The 14,980-nt window shown below is 43.2% G+C and overlaps 1 protein-coding gene and 1 non-coding gene across 10 annotated transcripts in view; one reads left to right on the forward strand and one right to left on the reverse strand.

Annotated features, from left to right (window-relative positions):
* Nucleotides 1–6,770, forward strand: part of LOC131266296 (actin-binding protein WASF3) — a 28,304-nt gene extending 21,534 nt beyond the window's left edge. For all 9 annotated transcript variants that reach the window (XM_058268750.1, XM_058268751.1, XM_058268745.1 and 6 more), the window contains exons 3-6: nucleotides 1,337–2,053; nucleotides 2,124–3,308; nucleotides 4,420–4,633; nucleotides 4,719–6,770. In XM_058268750.1, the coding sequence (XP_058124733.1) occupies nucleotides 1,673–2,053; nucleotides 2,124–3,308; nucleotides 4,420–4,633; nucleotides 4,719–4,903 (1,965 nt within the window). In that variant the 5' untranslated portion in view covers nucleotides 1,337–1,672 and the 3' untranslated portion in view covers nucleotides 4,904–6,770. The remainder of the gene's footprint in view (nucleotides 1–1,336; nucleotides 2,054–2,123; nucleotides 3,309–4,419; nucleotides 4,634–4,718) is intronic.
* A 3,788-nt stretch (nucleotides 6,771–10,558) lies between these two features.
* Trnai-aau (transfer RNA isoleucine (anticodon AAU)) lies at nucleotides 10,559–10,632 on the reverse strand. Its single transcript has one exon. It is a non-coding gene; the product is annotated as a tRNA-Ile (tRNA).
* Nucleotides 10,633–14,980: the final 4,348 nt, after the last annotated feature.

A 14,980-nucleotide genomic window follows, 5' to 3' on the forward strand; every position in this document is an offset into this window, starting at 1 on the left:
CATGCCTGCCCGTTAAGGGCTTACGAGACTTGTTTCCCTGTTGTACGTGGATAGTCAGTCCTCTCGTAAAGGGGAGGGTCCGGTCTCGGTTAGGATTCGAACCCACGCCGTCGAGGTGATGAGCCCCGGCGCTACCGCTCGGCTGTCGCGGACCTCCTTTTAGATTTTATAAATATACAATTGGTTTTAATGCATTCGACAACCAATAATCTCTTATTTTAATCGAACACAACGACACCACGAAATATTCGGACGACCGGTCCGCTCCTTTGGTTTAACCACTGTGCACGGGCCACCCGGGGGCTATAGACGTGTCAAGCGTTGGTCCAATTAACACCAACGTGTACGGCACTGCAGGCAAATTGGGATGAATGGGGTTCTAATAGAAGGTGACAATTCAAAGGACTTCGTTTCGGTAACATGTTTTTTATTTTTGGTTTTACATCTTTAATGTTCAAAATGTTTTCACATGGTTTCAATTCGAAATGTTGTGTACATGGAAACGTATCTCATCAATCTCAGACATGTTTCATATTGAACATCACAGACAACAGCTCCCGCAGCGATTTCAGCCCGTTGATCTGAACGAAGTTAATTCCCCCACTGCAAACAACCGTTCATCATCTACATATTTGTAATGCAATTTTCAAATAAACGCCCCAAGAAATGGGATGCAACCACGATGGGGCAAGGTAGGTGGGTGGGGTGCTGTGTACGACTGGTATTGTGATTTGCATGCACATTCCGTCATCGCGCAACATAAAAACGAACGGGCGGTTAGATGTTACGCTGAGCGAAACTAGACAATCGAGAAAAAAAGGGTATAACTGCCTCATGACGCCTGTATGTGTTGGTGGACGGACGTGCGGGGGGACGGATCTCGCGGATGATTGGGTTAGCTGATGGGCGAAAGGAGGATAACATTCAATTAACATAATCACCCACTTCCTCCGGGTGAGGGTGGGGTGGCATGATTTCATCCCGTTTGTGCCAACGGGTTACTGCAAACGATTGCAGAATGAGGATGTCGCCCTAAAGTGGGGAGGGAGGGACGGTGCGAGAGGAAAGGAGGTCAGCTTGGCGCGCACCTATATGATGGTACTCATTTATGTACGCCTATTTTAATCACCGAAATACATCTAAGACGCACGGACGCACTTTCCGCGATCGTTCGTGTGCCGGCTTTGATCGACGATAATCACGATCGGTACAACATCCGGAGCGATATGGAGTGTAACAATGAATTAATCGTAATAATTTAGACAGAAACCGATTTAATGAGATATGTTTAGCGCCAGTGAGATTAATGTTCCCTTTTTCTATTTTTTTCTTTCAGGTTTAAAATGTAGTTGCGTCCAACGGTGCAGGGACATGTAGAGAGTGAATCGCTAGTAGAGATCATCATCATCATCATCTTCTTCTTGTTTGCTGGTGGATTAAAGCATACTGGAAAATAGCAAAAACGTAAGCCATCGTACAGATTGCGCTTTAAAATTGCGTTTGGAGAAAGCTTCTTCCCTCCCCGGGTAACGAGCGCCCGCGCGCGCGCGTGTGTGTGTGTGGAGGCTCCATTAGGGCTCCAAGGCGCGGTGGTACACGCACGCACGCACGTCCGTTAAGTTGGGAGAAATTTATTAATTAGTTTCGCAGCGAATAGTAAAGAAACTGCAACATGCCGCTACCGAAGCGCCTGGTGCAACCGGTCTTCGTCGCACGGTCGGTGTACGTGCGCGAGGAGCTTCCGGCCGAGCTGGAGACGGTCACCAACACCACGCTGACCAATATCGTCCGTCAACTGTCGTCGCTGTCGAAACATGCGGAGGATTTGTTCGGCGAGTTGGCACGGGACGCGGGAGGGCTGGCTGAGCGGGCCAATTCGCTGCAGGCCCGTATCGACCGGCTCGCGATTAAGGTAACGCAGCTCGATAGCACCGTCGAGGAGGTGTCCCTGCAGGACATTCAGCTGAAGAAGGCGTTCAAAAGTGCCACCATGTTCGACCAGCAGATCTTCTCCCGAGCAACGATGCCGTCGGCGATGCTGGAGGTTTATAAGGTAAAGTCGATCGAAGTGGGTGATTCGAATTCAATTCCGATGCTAATGAATGTTTTTTTCCCGTTTGTAGGCTTGCGATAAACCACCTCCATTGGATAAACTGAACTGTTACCGGGACGATGGAAAGGATGGACTGAAGTTCTACACGGATCCGAACTACTTCTTCGAGCTGTGGCGGCAGGAGATGCTGAAGGACACCGAGCGTGTGATGCACGATCGTGGAAAGAAGGTGCACAAACCGCGCGCCGACGGTGGTGCGGATGGTGGTGGCGGCCGGCAGAAAAAGCGCCCTCGAGCACCGCATAATACGCGCGAAAAGCAGCGTCAGCGTGCGATCGGCCACGGCGAGACGTTGATGCCAAATAACGTTATCTATCGCACACCGAATGCGATCCCCGGCTCGAACGAGGAAGCCATCTACAACAGTGCGATGGCGGCCGCCGGTGGCAGCATGATCTACGATTCACGGTCCTCGTCGGCCATGGGAGGCAGCAGCGGCGCGGCACGGCCAAACTCGATCGAGCTGCGACGAAGCTACCAGCAACCGAACAGTGGAGAAATGGTCGATGGAAGTGGCGTCGGTTATGCGCCTCCCTCGCCGGGCGGCGGTGGCTACCATCAACAGCAGATGCCCCCTCACCTGCAAAACCAAATGGTATCGAATCAGCATCCGAACAGCATCTACCAACAGCAGCAACAACCGATCTATACCGACCAGTATGGCAACCCATCGCTGTACGGTTCCAGCTTGAACCAGAATTCGCAGGAAAGTCTCTACGCGCCGGGCACTCCGTCACGATCGAAATCGCGCCCTTCGCAACCACCACCCGCTCCGCCTTCGTCCGGTAGTGGTGGAGGTACGCCGAACGCTTCGAACGCTAACACACCCACGCGCAGCCGTAGCCTCTCGACCGGACGGGACAACTTGCCACCACCGCCACCGATCCCCGAGGGTCTTCAGTCACCCCCGCACACGATGGCCAACGGGGGCACCAGTGTGGCCGCCAAGCTGCTCCTCAACCGGTCCGGCTCGCGATCGGGCTCTCCGCAGCTGGGCATGACTGGCGGACCGGGACAAGCGCAGCAACATCAGCAACATCAGCAGCAGCAAGTGGTCGTACAGTCGATGATGGACCAGAATCAACTGGCGCTCGCCCAGCTCAACCAGCAGATCAACAATCTGAACAATCTCAACATGCAGCTGAACCAGATGTCGATGAACGACCTGCCACCACCGCCGCCAATCCCGGAACAGGTAAGTTGTATAACTGCTGTGTGCCTCACTTGCAATGCCTCGTTGCAAATTGATTGGTCGTGAGACTCGTTGCTTTTCTCTTCTAATGAGAAAGCGTCGCATGATCGTTGCAGTCCAAGGGAAACTACCACAGTTCAATTTTTCTACAACTGGTTCCCTTTTCGTCAATTGATTGAGATGGAGAACACCGAAAGCGGTCCTCCAAAATATTCAATGTCCGGTGAGTCGAATTTGTTTCAGTGTCCGTTTACTTGCACGGATCCTGTTGTCTTTTCGTTTCACATTTATGTGTTTCGCTCTGCGGAATAAAAGAAAAGTGTCTGATGAAAGTTTGTAACCTCCCAAATGAAGTGTATCATTAGGAGCTTAACGATATGTGTGTGTGTGTATTTGGGTACCGGTTTCCTTCGACATAAACTCGGCAACAAAACATTGTTCGGGTCAATAACAATGCTGTCCTTTCCTATGGGAATTCACCCAGAGATCAGACAAGTCAACCCAATTAGGTTAAGAGATAATTATCCACAACGGGTCGATATATTTTGGGAGTGTTAATATGTCTGTTTCTGCGATATTAATTGTGGGTTTAACATTTACAAACAATTAGATTCACATTTCGTTGCTTACCTGTTATTAATGGTTTGAATGATTGAAAGATCAATTCACAACTTACCGTACTTTTCCACTAAACCGAATCATTTACACTAGAGTTCAAATAGTGGTTTTTAGATCGCTACACATTTTTCGTTTTTCTTAATCTCTAAAACGGTTGAATATATTTTTAGATATTTATATTTATTTCTAAAACGTATCCGTTTACGGATTCGAATTTCTATAAAAATTACGAACATGTCATATTTTTAAAAGAGCGGCCAAAAATACCGCTATAAAGCATTCGGGCAAGATTCCAAAGCAATATACTCTAGTGTTACACGTGAAGCAAAAAGGCAAATGTTTTATTGTTTTATTCTTTTAGTGCATCATCCAACATGGATGCACGTTTCATGCACTCATAAAGCTGACAAATTTGTGATTCTAATTTATTGTTTATCATTTCTCTTCGGCATAAAAAAAACAATATTAATATTGTACTTCTTCTATGCACTCGCAGCTGTCGCCCAAACAATCGCCACCAAATGTTGCACCGCCGCCACCTCCGCCACCTCCGCCAATGCTGGATGGTCCATTGAGCCCATCGAAGCCACCGCTGGCCAACGGTGATCTGTACAACATGCCGAAGATGCATCAGCTGAAGAAAATTCCACCTCAGGAGAAGATCACATACGACGATCCACGCAGTGATCTTATGAAAGCCATCCGTGACGGTAAGTGTGTGTGCCACGCACGGTGGCCAGCGAACGTCTCCACTTTACTAATTCAATTGATTGAATTGATTTTGTTGTGTTGTAGGTATCAAACTGCGCAAGGTGGAAAAACAGAACCACGAGGCGAAAGAGAACGATCGCAACAAGGGTCTGCACGATGTCGCCTCGATCCTGGCACGGCGCGTCGCCATCGAGCTGTCCGAATCGGAGTCATCCGAGAGCGACGACGACAGCGAGGGCTGGCAGGAAACGAACGAAACGTCCGCATGACATCCGGAGAGCGTGACCGCCGGCGGTGGTGGTAAGAAGAAATGAAAACACCTGTAGCTTCCCTTTCGCTAGGAAGGGAGCACGCCCCTCTTCCCAACCGGCAGAATTCCGCCGGCCACAATATTCATCGAGGTAAGGCAGAAGAAGAGGAAGATGAAGAAGTGTGTTTTGTTTTCTCGTCAAAAGAGTAGACCACAGCCAAACGAGCAACTTTTGATAAGGAACGCGAGGAGATATAGTGTACGTTATATGCATGTATGCATTTATGTCTATGAGCTCATGGGGGGTGTGTGTATCTGTGTTGTGGAAAACAACTCTCGTCTTCTTTTTCTTCTTCTTCTTGTTTCCCAGCCAGGAGCGTTCTACAAAAAAACGGGTTTTTCTTTTGCGTTCTATAGTTGGATATATTTATTTCGTGACGCTAAGTTAGATCCGGACAGCGTGGGGAAAAAATGGATGCGAACAAATCGCATTACGCTTTGGTAATGGGGTGATGTAGCCGGAATGACGAATCGAGATTATTATTAGTTGTGTATAAAACATGCTCAACGAAAAATAAAGCATAATGTTCAGTTTTGTTAGTTTCGTTTTCGTTTTGTACAAAGATTATTTTCACTATTTATAGGCAGAGAAAAATGAAGGAAGGGGGGGGGAATGATCATCCAACGTTACCGTCGAGACAGGATCATGATGATCGTACAGTAAAAGAGGTTCACTTGTTAAGACATTCTGTATAGATTACTTGTAATTCCTTTTATCTTTCCTATTTTGTAACGACTTATATAAAACACAGATATATTTTTTACCTTGTAGGAAAAGAAAGACGAAAAGTGCGGGTACAATGGCACTTCAAACGGCTGGCGTGTTGGCAAGCCAAATGTTGGCAGCATTTGCCTAAAGTCAAAAAGGTTCTTACGGAAATCAAAAATACACTGGAACATGAAACAAAACAAGTTGCATTAGCAAAACAAACAAAAAATCTTAACCACAAGCGTAGCACAGTACTAGTTGGAGTTGCAGTTTATATGAAAACTAGTAAAACCACTCACTCACAAATAAAATTTATATTCATAGCGTTACACCAATTATGTAGCCGTATATATGAGATATATAGTGCGAAACACGAATGCCAAAAGGACGAAAAAGGAAACACGTAGGAAGCGTTTTTGAAAATGTAGCGAACAAAATAACCACAGCAAATACATGATGAAAAGTGTGTGTATGCATCACACTCTCAAATGCAACATCCATTTTCAGATAAGGGTTCGTAGAATTTTCATACAGCGAAGCAACTTTAACATGTGTATTGCAATGCATTTAAATTCATTGGTCAACTTTCGATGCCTAAAACAGCGGCTAGTGATTTTGAAGATATTTTGATAGATTGTTGCTTTCAAAAAAAAAAAATAATAATAATAAATACGCAAGGCAAACTATTCGTATCATTTACGTAAAGATGTTTTTCGTACCATGATCTGTTTAGTGGCTGTAAACAAGTACGTCATATTTTCAAGCTATTTCGAATCACACAAAATAGCTATTGATTTACCCTGAAAATATGGGTCGATTGAATCCTATCTATTCTCAACACACAACGATGCTACGCTTGTTTAGATTGAAACATACTATTTTGTTTGCGATAAAACAGTTAAGAGAAAATTTAGGCACACACATAATGGTTTGAAAGTGAGAACAAAAAAAGACATTAATAATTAGAATAACCAATGGAATGAAACATTTAAAAAAGCATGAAGCAAATAAGCATACTCGAGCCCAGCCCTTGGTAGACGTTGAAGTAACAGATGAGATAGTAACGAAATGAAAAAAAAACTGTTGCAAAAATTATATCGCTCAAAATTGCGCCAATTAGATTATTCAAAGATGAAAAACAAACAATTTGGTATGGTGTAGTGCTTTACGTAGTCTTATCGCCCTTCTGCGTGCTCTACGTCGCAAATAACTCTCTTACTCTCACCCGGTGGGAAAAGTTTGGCTTTAATAAATTTGACAAATATTTCGCTCTTTCGCAGGCTTTTTAAAATTCTATTTTGTTTGCTACAACATTGCTTACCTTTTGCTATTTATCGACCGACTTTTTAACCTATCACAAGCTTGCTCTTCTTGTACCAGTGTCTAGGATAAACTACTTTACAATGTACAACTTTTGTTTCTATGTCCCCCCTAGCTAAGCTGATAAGCATTTTTAAGCTTATCATAAACGATAGCAAATATCATGTAGTGATTACTGTCGAACCCCTTTCTTCATCCAACAGCACTAGCAAATTTAAATTAGTATGGCAAAATTTTGTTGCATTCCATGTGAAATGTGCATTCGTTGCCATGGTGATTTGAGTTCATAAGTGCTAGTTTGAGCAGCAGAAAGCATTTGACTGTGTGCGTGAAACCTGCTATCGTTTAAAATGGGCTTTTCTCTGGCAAAACTAATGCTCATGTCAACACGTTGGGAGGAAAAGGTGAAAAGACATATTACGGCAAATGAAAATAAGAAATAGTAAACCAGTCTGTATTTTTCGCGATCATTTCCATGTCGAGCACGATATAACACGAAACGCATCAAGCTGAGCCGTTGTAGGGATGCATTTAAAAAATGCTAGACCTATGGCGGTTGATAATATAAAAAAGAGAAGAAACTAACATTACTAGGAACTTATAACTGTAACCACTTCTATTGCTGTCAATAAACAGAAACAACAACAACAAACCTATAGCCAAACAGTAAAACTATGGAACAGTCAACTGTAATAGTATAACATAAATATTAAACGATAATTAAATATAGATAGTTAACCAAGTAAGAGAAACAAACCAATTTCTTCCCTTGCTGAAGCTGAAATCAGCAGAAAAAGCACACAAACACACACACACACACACACACACACATTTGATAATATTCTACCGACGTGAAATATAAACAGCAAGCAAACCAACTAGGTAAGAGAATGTAAGAAACCACGGGCACACTTTTTGGGGGTGTTGAGGCGAGGAAAGGAACTAGGATTCGTTTTCGTGTTGTTTTGGTCAGGAGGATGGGTAGCTGTCGCGCATTTTGTACAGTTTGAACTGTAGCAAACAAGCCTTTGATATTAGGGAAACGACCGTAAGGGATATGATGGATTCTATTCTGGTCAAACGAAGTAACCAAAACATGGCCGTTCGGGCGGATTAAGAAACCACAAACTTGTTGAAGGATCGGAGGAAACAGTAGGTTGTTGTAGATATTCCACGCGTAATGCGATCCCGCAGTGATGGATGGGACTTCTCCGGGAAGCTTACAAAATTCCACTAATGGAGATTTTCATGAAAACGAAGAAATGCAAGTAAGCAGCGTTTGTAGAAGAATGGCTGAACGGCTAGTCGGAAGATTTTTCTTTTACTTCCGAATGGAGCAAATTTATTTCTCTTCACCTATTCATATGCGTTAGTTTACTTTCCTCACAACATAGGAGAAAGGTATGATTATTTTATAATAATGCTATGTAAAGAAGTAAAGATCAAAAAGAGCTCGTTTTTGTGTATAATTGCCGTCAGATTTTTTCCGTTGTAACATTTAAATATTCCCTATCTATCCCCGTGCTTTCCTCAGATCCAAACTGTACATTTGCACTATGTTAAGTTCTTTAAGCGTTACGTAAAACGACTTTAAGTAAAACCCGATCCGGGACGAATGGAGAATGGAATAGGTTACATTTAATAGAAGAAAAAGAAGAAAAAACCCAATGGTGATCATATAGGAAATCACTTTGAGGTGGAAAAACAATGAACCGAAGTCGATGTGACAGTGGAAATTGCAAATAAATAACATTAATAGTTGGTCAAACAGAATAACAAAAATAAAAACCACACAACTGATCATGATTATTAGACTACTAATATCGAGGAAATAAAGTGAAACTTGCAGAAAAAAATACTTCCCATCAAGGTCTTTATCATTTTGCTTCAGACAGAAAAAGCGGTCGGAAGTTTTGATATCTTTTTGTGTGTAATTTTTACAGGCTGTCTCGAGAAAATAGACACATCGCGTCGTCGTGTGTTGGTCCTTGAGAACCTCAATTATCACACCTATCGGTATAATAGATCAAAACCCGAGTTGCAGATGAAAGACAATTGTAGTCTTAAAAAACTTGAACTTCTAGTATGCTGTTCCTTCACTTGAATACTTATTCTTTCGGTTCTTTACTAGTTCTTATGTTATGCTACAACCGCTTAGCGAAATTCCTTCTAAATTCTGTGTATCTTCAATACACTCCTAACATACAATTTAACCCATTTATTTACAATTTTCTTGTTTCTTTGTTTCCCAAATTTTGCATCTTGGATGTTTTTCTTGAAATGTTTTTTTTTAACCTCGTTTGAAATGAAGCCTTTGTTTTCCCACTCCACATTTCTCTTGTTATGTGACGTTTGGTTTTGTCAAATCGAAGGTGATGTACCCAAAATCATTGTCCTTATTCTATGTATGCAACTGAGAGGAGAGGGATGATCATATACGCCATCAATTTGCCTAAACTGCGAAAAGATGTTTTCCAGCTTATCCAGAGTTAACTGTTTTGGGCCCCTAGCTTTTTTCTTTTTTCCATAAGTGGAAACACATTCTCTTGGAATGTTATTGATGGTTTTACATGGCTCGCAAATCAGGCTTTTGACTATTAAAATTTTTCGATTAAATTCAAAATGTATTGTTTGAGCTAAATTTAAATTTTAAATATTTTGAAATAAAAAATTTAACGATGAATGCATTGCATGTTTTTGGCGCTTTGAACCTATATCTGCTTGGGGCCCCTAGAACATTTGATCCGCCTCTGCATGTACGTTTCGTTCCCGATAAGATGGACCTCGCACCCATTGAAGGGTTAAAAGGGCCAATTGGTGTGCACGCGCGGACAATGTTATATAGCGAATCTGGTGCAGCATCGGGAACGGAAGTGAAATTCCGCCGGACACGGAACGCAGCGCGTATGCATTGAGTAGGTCAGTGCATGGAACTACCGGGGGCGGGGGGAAGCTGGATGAAGGAGGAAGTAAGTGTGCTAAATATGATTTCTTATCAGTTCCGGCAGAATCTCGCGTGTGGCAGGAGCCGAGAACAACACGAAGGAGTAACCTCGCGATCTTGACACATGGAGCGGCGATTTCTGTCGTAAGCGTCATAGGGGGAAGAGATTAGCCTGTTTTGACGGGGACTAGACGGAACAAACAACGGCTAGCCCAGTTCGGTTCGTGCATACATTCACGGCCGAGCAACAAAACTGCGCAGCTTTCTGCAGAAACATCTCGAGATCGTGGTTCTCGTTTATGTTTTCGTTGCGCAGCACCAGTGGCCTAAGAAGAAAGTAAGCAAATCAACGGCTGAGGTGGTTGATTCCGTTGTTCCCCGCGAGTTACGCATTTGCACAATTATTGTTTACGTCGACGAAGTTGGTTTCCGGTTGTTTCTGCGTTTTATTCCGACCTATAATTGTTGACCAGGCATGACGACTTTGTGTGAGGGAATTTCCTACGGGTTGGGGGAATTCCATCTCTTATCCATCAAGCCCTCATTAATCCTTGACATCTTCGAACTATAACACAAGAAAATAATACACCAAACTGGTAAAACAAACTTTATTAATTATAAATAAAAAAAGATAATTTACTTGGCTCCAGAGAGGATCGAACTCACGACCTTCGCGTTATTAGCACGACGCTCTAACCAGCTGAGCTATGGAGCCGGTTGGGGTGGCCAGTGAAATAAAGCAATCGGTTGGGGTCAGATTTTTTTTTCCCTTTGTAGGGATTCTACATCACGAAATGCATGCGCAATTTTTTTTGTATTTTAGTACAGCTTATCTCTGCTATAAGCTTACTAACGTAAACCGTTCGATCGTTCGTGTTCGTCATGGTTGGGTTTTACCATGAAGATTGTTGGAGTTGTTAGTTATTTGTTACAGTTTGGTGCTTTACACGGTAAAGAGATTTGATAATTCTAGAAAGCAAACAAAACTAGGCTACATTAACCTTTGTGACTAACGGCTGGTAATGATTTTGTTTGCTTATCTCAAAGTTTTTTCAAAGTTGTTGTTAACATTTATTTAAGATAGTAAAATAAGATAAGAGATATAATTTAAGAGAGATAATTTAAGAGAATACAAATCTTCTTATTTACTCATTAAATTTTCCTGTATGCTACAAGTTCAAAAGGTTTTCTAGCTCTTATTCCCAGTGCATTTTCGCGCCATCGCCATCATCGATCACAAGTGGAGATCGTTCACGGTGGCGCACATGTATCGATTTCTAGGTGCAATACCTAGTCCCCATTAGTCCCGCTACCATGTGTGTATGATTTCAGCTTAAAGGGTTCGTCGTGCAATTGTTATCTTGGGTTCACCTCCCGGTCCATAATTATCGTCCCTCTCCGGTGGCCTTCGAAACGGGCCATTCTATGAAATTGCTACCGACTTAATTACATCTTCCCTCGTCCGGTCCAATCTCCTCACCGATCACTGGACGATCGATTACTTTTCACTTGTCGTCGTAGACCAGCACCTTACAAGGCACTCGTTCCTGTAGTTGACGTTCTAGACCGCGTAGATCGGAGATCGACGGGAGTAAAAGGAATTATCGTTCGGGGTGTCGTAAGTTTTCCGAAGGTTTTTGCTGAAAAGTTCAACCAGATGCATTATTTTTCTAGACAAAGTTCGTTAATCAGAGCTACAAAATGTATTGCGCATGCGTTGGATGACTCGCTATCTGTAAAAGGAATCCGCTGGAACTTCCCAGAAGACCGCTAATGGTGTTTCCAACATAAAAGTACGTCCCTATAAGCTTCCAGTGTCTTCCGGCAGTGTTTCTTTCCTCGAGCAAATACGCCATTGCATCGCAAGCGTCATTTTCGCCCTCCCGATTACCATAGAGGCTGCGAATGGTTGAAAAATGATGCTGCAAAACCGGCCTCGGCCAAGCACTATCAAACGAAGCATAATGATGATTTTATCTGCGATGCAAGTTGCATCATCATGATCGCCAGCGCCGGCCAACGAAGTCCACCACCCGGTTGTGAGTGCAATTTAGTTTCGCGGCGCATTGCTTAGCTATGCATGTTGGTCGCCGAGAGAATGGGCAAAGACCGATTCGGTCCAGTTCTGTCCGCGATCGTGGGCTCCGGGAAGATTGAGGCTTCAGCTGTCGCGGGGTGGTTGACAGGTTTTCGAGGAAGTATTTCATCAGCTACGGACAGAACCAGTTCAATCCGGTTGGGAAAGATTTAATTTTATGCTAGCAATTTGATTGATCTGTCGATGGAAGAGATCTTAAGCATAATTTATCGTCACATTTTTTCAAAGAACTTTGTCTTAAAATATGGTGTTCTTACTTATGTGAAGCTCATAAATACAGAAAAAGTGTTTGAGAAAAACCATTCAATAATCAATTAATTCTAAAAAAAATAATATGAATAGTTCATCCATAAAATGCCAACATTACTGGAAAATCTCATACACCAGCATGTTTAATACAAAATGAGTGTTAACCTTTTAAAAACGTTGAAGTTGAAAAACATTTTTTAAGCAAAATTTATGCTTTTAGTTTTTTTTAATATTTTGTGACATTAGGGTTAAAACTTTCTTTCCATCATCTATTCCATGCTCTTATCATTCAACGTAACGCATTATCACATCACGCAGCGCGTTGAACGAACTTACAGCTTGAGCTGATAATGCCGGGGTTGAAAACCGACGGCCTTGGCCACGCCAACAACCGCAAGAAGAAGAAGCGGAGAAAGAAAAATACGTTGCAGGGCGGCATACCTTTCCCTACCGCCGAATTGGAAAGGGTTGGTGAAGGGGACACAAAGTGATCTTTGACCGAAGGCTGCACCCGCCAACGGAGTGCACTTTTGCGCTGCACTTCGATCGGTCGTCAGTGCGTTCGGTGCAATTATGATTCCTTCCTTTCTTCCCGTTTTTTTTTTGTTTGCGATCGCTTATGCGCCGGACTTTGCTCTCCAGACGGTACGCTCCATCAGTAAAAGGGGGTTGGATTGATGGATGCGGCTTTCCACACAGCGGGTGGCGCCAACAGTTAGCGAAGAAGAAAAAGAAATGAACCGATCTCATCAGCAACCTAATCCACATTCGCATGGACCAATTGACGCTCCGCCTTTTCTAAGTAGGTAAAAGGAAACGAGGGAAAAAAGTCCCACTAACCAAGGGTTTGATTATGTCGTTAATGTGGTGTGTATTTTTTCCCCCTCGCACGCTCGTTTTTATTTCTATCATGCCATTGCGTCATCTAATGCGGAAACCGTATCACAAGGGGACGTAAGCCAATGGCGCCAGAAGTGGGGAAACGGGCAAAGAAAGTAAAAAAAAAACAAATACAAACACGCTCCCAAACCGGTGGAAAACTAACGAGCCGGGTATGAAAACTGCATGAAAATTCGCACGCACCCTCTCTTCTGGGGCTTCCTGCATTGGGGCTGCAGTTGGTGCAAATGTGCGAATGTTAAGTGCCATCTAATGGCACTTTCGAATGACCGGTGTATTTTTCCTTTCTCCTAATTCATGATGCCGTATTACCATCTCTCGAGATTGTTTAAGTTCCCCCTCATATAATTAACTTTATGAATGTTTGTTCTTAAATTAATGCTAGCATTTCTTCATTCAAAACTTTTATTTCAATACGTTGTTGATATGGTTGTCTGTAACGGACCAAAAATAATGTACAAATGAAATTATGTAAAACGTAAATAAAGTTGATTATTTATAATAATTTTTACCTACCTAAACATGAAGCTACTTTTTCTTCTTCTTCTTCTTGGCGTAACGACCTCTTGGTCATGCCTGCCCGTTAAGGGCTTACGAGACTTGTTTCCCTGTTGTACGTGGATAGTCAGTCCTCTCGTACAGGGGAGGGTCCGGTCTCGGTTGGGATTCGAACCCACGCCGTCGAGGTGGTGAGCCCCGGCGCTCATGGGCCGATGTTCTAACCGGCGCTACCGCTCGGCTGTCGCGGACCCTCTTCGCGAAAGCTACTTTTTATGAACAGCAAATAATAGAACAACTACCTATTTGCTATACCCAAAATGGTAAAAAAATATCGTCTAAGCAAAACATTAAAAAGGGAGTACTTTAAATAATTCATAGAAATAGCTCAATCTAATATTATCTAATCCTTGCTTTACTGATGTGCTTTACACATATTGATGAATCTGAGATCATTTTTAAAACACATTCAAACAAAGCTCCATCCCGTATTTATAAAGTTCACATTTGGTTCCAAATCATAGGCCACCATTAAAAGCAAAGAACACCAACTGACCGCTAATTTTTGGGCATGATCGATCGATCTGCAACAACATAACGACTTTCTCTGTGTCGATAGAAACAAATCAAACGCAAAACATAAACAAACTACAGTAAACAAACCAAACACTCTCACGCAAGCGGAGTGTCGCTGATAACATTGAAACACACATCATAACATAGAATTGCAATCACCAAGGAAGCAGGATAAGATGAACGGAAGGGCAGTGGGGAACAGTTGCGGGGCGTATGTTCCACAAATCCGCGGGTCGCCCGCAAAAGGAAACGAGTCCGGATAGGAAAGACAGCTTCTCCTCAGCTCCACCATTTCGATAACGAACACACGCTGAGACTGGGCGCGTGAGAAGATGGACAGGAGCGCGAGTGAGATGAATATCGCGAACAGTGGTGAGTACGCGGAAGCAGATCACTATAAGGCGAGAAGTTCGCGATTTTTCCACCACATTGCCCACCCAGGGCCGGGCTGGGGAGGGAAAAGTCCACCCAAGAGAGGCGGAGGAAAAAAGAAAGAGAGAGACTGTAGTGTGGTCGATTCGTGGGCACAAGAAAATCTCACCGCCAGCTCGCGATCCGTCATTGCATGATCGTTCGTCAGCGCGAAGGGACGTGTCCGTCCGATGGTCCGATGTGCTTAAGGCTTCAAACAGTGTGTTCAAACTAAAATACAACGGAAAACAATATACCGCTAAAGCTGAATCGTGAGTGTGTTTGAGTGTGTCCGATCAATTCCGTTCAGAGGACGGGTTAATTGTTTCCA

The sequence above is a fragment of the Anopheles coustani genome, chromosome 2 (assembly GCF_943734705.1).
Source record: "Anopheles coustani chromosome 2, idAnoCousDA_361_x.2, whole genome shotgun sequence".
Classification (NCBI taxonomy): Eukaryota; Metazoa; Arthropoda; class Insecta; order Diptera; family Culicidae; genus Anopheles; species Anopheles coustani.